The sequence below is a fragment of the Dromiciops gliroides genome, chromosome 3 (genome assembly GCF_019393635.1).
Source record: "Dromiciops gliroides isolate mDroGli1 chromosome 3, mDroGli1.pri, whole genome shotgun sequence".
In the NCBI taxonomy this organism is placed as follows: domain Eukaryota; kingdom Metazoa; phylum Chordata; class Mammalia; order Microbiotheria; family Microbiotheriidae; genus Dromiciops; species Dromiciops gliroides.
The window spans coordinates 636,524,793-636,530,792 of NC_057863.1; the positions used below are offsets into that span (position 1 = coordinate 636,524,793).

Below are 6,000 nucleotides of genomic sequence, written 5' to 3' on the forward strand. Positions count from 1 at the left end.
CACTAGCTTGCTGAGCTAGCACCATGGATCATGAGCTGCTGATCTGTGCTGTGACTCTGGGCCTCTTGTGGGCTCAGCCAGACACCCTCTACACTGAGCTATGCTCCCCTTCTATCTAACCAGATGAAACAGACCTTTCCTGAAGATCTTCTAGGTTATCTTAAGTCAAGAATATTGTTTTGTTTCCATTTTTTTTGCAGATTTTACAGCTCCAGAATCTGCTGAGAGAATTTAATTTAATGACATTTCTGAGGGAAATTTGGGACAGTTCAAAGAGCTTCCTTCTTTCACATCCTCCATCTTGGTTCCACCACTGGAAATGGAACTGGAATTGGAACTGGAAGAGGTAATGATTATCAGCAGAGCTAGATATATGACTGCTGAACATATTAGATGGATAGATAGATTGATTAATCAAGTGATTGATCAATCATTTATTCATTGGATAGAAGAATGGATTGAAAGAACTGATGGCTGATGGAGAGATGCCTGGACAAATGGAATGATGGGTGGATGGAAGGATGGATGGATAAATAGAAGGATAGGTGGGACTATAGATGGATAGGCAGATTAGATGAATAGACAGGTCATAAAAAGTTAAAGGATTTATAAAGACCTTATACCAGGAACTAAGCTTTATATATATATATATATGTGTGTGTGTGTGTGTGTGTGTGTATATATATATATGTATATATATATATGTGTGTGTGTGTGTGTGTATATATATATATATATATATGTATATATGTTACACATGTTAAGTCAACTCAGTATATATTAAGACCTATTATGTGCCAGGCACTCTGCTAGTCACAAAATGCAAGCAATGCAAGTTACTTCAGTATTGAATTATCTCAGGAACCATTTATCATCTCTGCTACTATGTGCAGAACATTCTGCTTAGGACTAAGTAAATACAGAGTTCATTCAATTAAAAAAATTATTAAGCTCCTCCTCTGTACAGACACTGTACAACAACCAAATAGTTCCCTTTCAAAGAGCCTATTGGCTGTTAGGGTTGTGGAATTCAGCATGGACACAGAGAAGCAGATTGTATGTACAAGAGAAAGGCAAAGCTGTTTGGCAGGAGGGAAGAAGGGGACACATCAGAATGAGAGTTCCTCAAAGGTAAGGGCTCTCTCCATTTGGTCTTTGTATCTCTGGCACTTAGCATGGTTCGTGGTATATAATAGGTGCTAAATAAATTATTTTTTCATTAATTGATGCAGTCTTTACTCTCATGGGTCCCACAGAAACTAAAAAAGTTCCTTCTAGTTTTCAAAAGTCAGCATTTTTATTTCAAGTTTAGAAATAGAGATATCCCTGATTGGTATGGGTCTTCCCGATGTTGGTTATACAAATTAATTATGTAACACTCAGGCCCTCTGTCTAGGCTGAGCTGGATGTAACAGAACCCTGGTAACACTGCCCTGTGGAGGTGGGCACAAGACTGAAGAACATGGAGAGGGGGGATGGACTGGGAGAGCTGCTAGTGGCCAGATCTGTAGAATAGGGCTCAGCAAAGGATTAGTGAGTAACCTGAGGGTCTTCTTGTCCTGGCCTTAGAGTACTGCTCAGGGTGGGGAGAGAGGTATAAGTGATGGGAAACCAGAGAAGTGAGCAAATTATCCAGAGGTCATTGACTGTTGGGCCTCAGACAAGTCACTTCCCTTTCTTCATATGATCACAGTGTGGTTGTAGGCTGAAAGATTGAAGCTGGAAAAGGTTGTTATCAGTTAGATCTATGTATTTAACAGAGAAGGAACCTAGGCCTAGAGCCATCAGGTGACAGCTAAGGGAAACAGTGGACAGAGTGCCAGACCTGGAATAAGGAATACCTAAATTCCAATCCAGCCACAGACATTTACTACCTTTATGATCGTGGAAAGTCACTTGACCATGTTTGACTCAGTTTCCTCATATGTAAAATGAGCTGGAAAGGAATGGCAAATCACTCCAGTATCTTTGCCAAGAAAAACCAAATGAGGTCACAAAGAACTGAAGACAACTGAGAAATGACTAAGCAAAAACAAAATAGGCCAGAGAAGATGTTTAATGCTGGGAATACAAGAACCCTCAGTCCCTGCCCTGAGTGAACTCACATTCTAATGAGGGAGACAAGAGCAAAAACCACTATGTATATACAAGATATTCAATGCTCAATGAGAGGTTCTCTCACAAGGAAGGCATTTTCATTAGAGGGTGCTGGGAAAGATCTCTTGTAGAAGGTGGAATGTTTTGCCTCTTAAATGAAGGCAGAGGGAAGCAGGGGAGCATTCCAGGTTTGGCCTCAACTACTGAGGAAATGCTCTTTATGTCTTCCTGTTGGAATCTAAGATCCTTGAGGAGAGAGATTGGTTTAAGTTTTGTACTTATAACCCTAGGAACCTTGCACAGGTCTGGCACATAGTAATCACTTAATGAAGTGCAATGGGTTTTTGTTTGTGGGGGGGGACTTTTTTTTTTTTTTTGTGAGGCAATTGGGCTTAAGTGACTTGCCCACAGTCACAAGGCATCAATATGAACGCGCAGGTCTTTTGACTATGATCCCGGGGCCCTAGCCACTGCAACCTGTAATAGATGTGCCTGGAATTCTCTTTATTGATTTATTATATATCTGAAAAATGTCTCTATGCCTGCTTTCCTGACATTCTTCTTTGCATTTCAGTTTGCATCATAATAGAAATGGTGGACTTATTTTTGCAAGACTTATGGGCTGATCAGTTCATTACTGCCTGGGGGGATGCTTGCTTTTCTAGCTGAAAATATCATTTCCATACACCTTTGTTACATGACAATAATCCCTGAATGTACCAACTGGGCCAGTGATTTCTGAATTTAAACTTTCCATTAAATAGAAGACACCTTTCCATTAAAAACACAAGGATAGGGCACCTAGGTGGCACAGTGGATAAAGCACTGGCCCTGGATTCAGGAGGACCTTGAGTTCAAATCTGGCCTCAGACACTTGACACTTACTAGCTGCGTGACCCTGGGCAAACCCATTGCCCTGCAAAAAACAACAACAACAACCAAAAAAAAAAAACACAAGGATTTCAGACACCACATTTTAGGAAGGATGCTGATAAGAGAGGAAAGTGGATAGGATGGTGATGGGCCTCAAGTTCCTACCATATGACAAATGAGTGAAAGCTCTGGGCCTGTTTAGCCTGGAGAAAGGAGGGAGCAAAGAGGACACATGATAGTGGACTTCAGGTTGTTCCTTAGAAGATTCATCTTGTTCTGTTTAGCCTGAGAGTGTAGAACTAGCCTGAATGGGTAGAAGTAACAAAGAGGGTCATCTGTGGTTAGGCTTAAAGTCAGGAAGGTTTCCTCAGCAATTATAGGCTGTGGTCAAGTAGAAATAGTCATCTCAGGAAGGAGTTGGCTCTTCTTGGATGGTTATCTTCAAATAGAGGGTGGAGAATCAGTACTTGGGAGCTGAGAGGGGATACTTGCTCAGGTATAGGTTGGGATAGTTGGCCTTTGAAGGTCCCTTCCTGATCTAAATCTATGGTCCCATGACAGGGAAAAGTCATGGGAAGTCCTGAAGTGAAGTGCTATATGTAAACTTTTGTCTGATCTTGGACAAGTCACTTTTTCCCCTGAAGTGTTTCAGAATTCTCTTGTGATCTCTAAGGCTAGCTCATTGATTATACAGTTGCCTCTTCCACATAATTGGGTTAGGGGAAAATTTGTCCCCCCACCCCAGAAATCTAGAAAATCCATATAAAATTTTTGGTCCTCCCTTCATACCACAAAAGAAACCTGAATTATTATGGCAGTACACTATAAAAGTATGTTGATGTTATGTATTTCTGTACATATATTTTAGCATTTCTGAGCCTCTAACTTTTCTGTGTTATCTGCTGGCTTCACATATATTCTGTGGATTATACAAAACTCCCCCAAAATTCCCCTTTAATTTCTTATGATGACCCTACATATATCAAAACCACAATGAAGAAAATTGGAATGTGGAAGGGATAACTGTAGTTCAATACACACACACACACACACACACACACAACACACACACAAATAGGCCAGAATAATTGGGAACAGCCTCAAACTGGTAACTTTTGCTTCTCCTATATTTTCCCATTTCAGGTTAAAGCACCACACCATGGAGAAACCAGTGACCTCACTGAAGCTGATGGGTCCGTCAACAACATGCCTGTGCAGGAGACTAGACAAGAAGAAGAATCAGCTCCACTAAGGGAAAGAATGTCTGAGAGTCAGATAGCTGAGAACCTTAGATTATGCTATGGGAAGTACAAGGAAATCCCCAGGTTAAGTCATACTTTCTGTCTGTCATTGGGACAAAACTCTTCCCCAGCAAGTGTCCATCTCCTGCTGGATCTCCTCCATGTTTTGCAGTCAAAAGTATTCCAGATGGCAAGTGTGAGAATTGGAATTGCACCCCCTCCTGGAGAGATACTGTAGGGAAGTTCCCCCATGAGGAAGGAGGCATGTGATTTACAAGCCATGTGCTTTAGCGTCAGGAAGTGAGTGTTTGCTTGTGGGTACTCAATCAAAGCTACCAGCCCATTAGCTTGGAGCTATGTGTGTGTGGATAGCCTTGTTTTCTGTTGGAGAAGAGGCTTCTGGGATGAGGGAGGAAGTGTTAGGGTCTTTGGGGTTCTTGACCTCAGGTTGGAGAGGTCAGATGATGGGGTCTCTTAGAATTAGTTACATCTATTACCTCTTTCTTTCTCCTCACCAAATTCTTTTGCTCCTTAATAAATACTTAAAAGTCTAAACTCTTGACTTCTGGGGCAGGAGCCAAGATGTCTGAAGAAAGGCAGTGAGCTCTTGAATTCATGACACAATCTCTCCAAAAAACATCCAAATATGCCATAGGACAATGCCTGGAGCAGTAAAAGTCACAGAAGAATGTGTTGAAATCATCTTCTTTTTTTTTAAATAGAATTTTATTTTCCAAAATATATGTAAAAACAAAATTTTAACATCAATTTTTTTAAAACTTTGTGTTCCAATTTCTCTTTCCCCGCTCCATTTCCACCCCCCACCCACAAGAACTCAAGCAATTCAAAATAAGTTATACTTGAGTAGTCATGGAAAAATTCCCTTATTAGCTAGTTGTGAGAGAAAACAGTCAAAAACCCCAAACTTTAGATTAAGGAATTGTCAAAGAGGAAAGAAAAAAAATTAAAATTGTGTTTCCATCTGTTTTCAGATACTATGAGTTCTTTCTCTGCAGATGGGCTTCAATCTTCATAAGTCCTTCAGGGTTATATTGGATCATTGCCTTGCTGAAAATAACCACATGCTTCCAGCAGATCATCCCCCACTATTGCTGTTGTGAGATTTAAAATTGGATATTAGATCATAAATCTCCCCTCTTTAACATTTCCCTAATTTATCCTCCCAGACTAGTAAATGGAAGAAGCTTCTGGTTTTCTAGTTAGAGCTTTTATTGTATGGTAGTTACAAGGTGATGTTGATTAGAGGGATAGGAAAGTAGAAATACAAAACAAATAGTCTTAAGTCTAAGCTTAGTCTATATTCCCTATAAAACTCACCAAAACCCAAGGCCACCTTTGGGGAGAGAGAGAGACCGTGTCAAGCGCGTGCTGCTGCTAACCGTGAGCTGGGCCGAGTTGAACACCCATCAGCATCTGTCTGTGCAGCGCAGTCAGAAGACCAGCAGAGGCAGGAAAAAAGATCCCACTTCTGTTCTCTCCTTGCCTTTTAAGCTTGCACCCCGGGAAGTGGAGTGCTAGCAGGCTGACTGGTGTGCGTAGCTCATGCCATTGGTCTCCTCCCCGAAAGGGTGGTCCTTAAAGAAAAACTGGCGTCTCTCCATTATCGCTAACCGACTGTTAAAACTTTTTACCACACTGTTATTTTGTATATAGTACATTTCACTCTGCTTCAGTTCATGTAGGTCTTTCCAGGTTTTTCTGGTACTATCCTGTTCATCATAACCTTTATATAGTATCTTAAGCTTGACAGAGAATTTTCTTCATAAAA

The 6,000-nt window shown here is 40.8% G+C and overlaps 1 protein-coding gene across 1 annotated transcript in view; it reads left to right on the top strand.

Annotated features, from left to right (window-relative positions):
- LOC122748174 (tumor necrosis factor receptor superfamily member 14-like) overlaps positions 1–6,000 on the top strand; it is an 89,751-nt gene that overhangs the window by 83,522 nt on the left and 229 nt on the right. Inside the window, 2 exon segments of the mRNA XM_043993859.1 lie at positions 269–346; positions 4,114–4,240. Of these exon segments, the coding sequence (XP_043849794.1) occupies positions 269–346; positions 4,114–4,240 (205 nt within the window).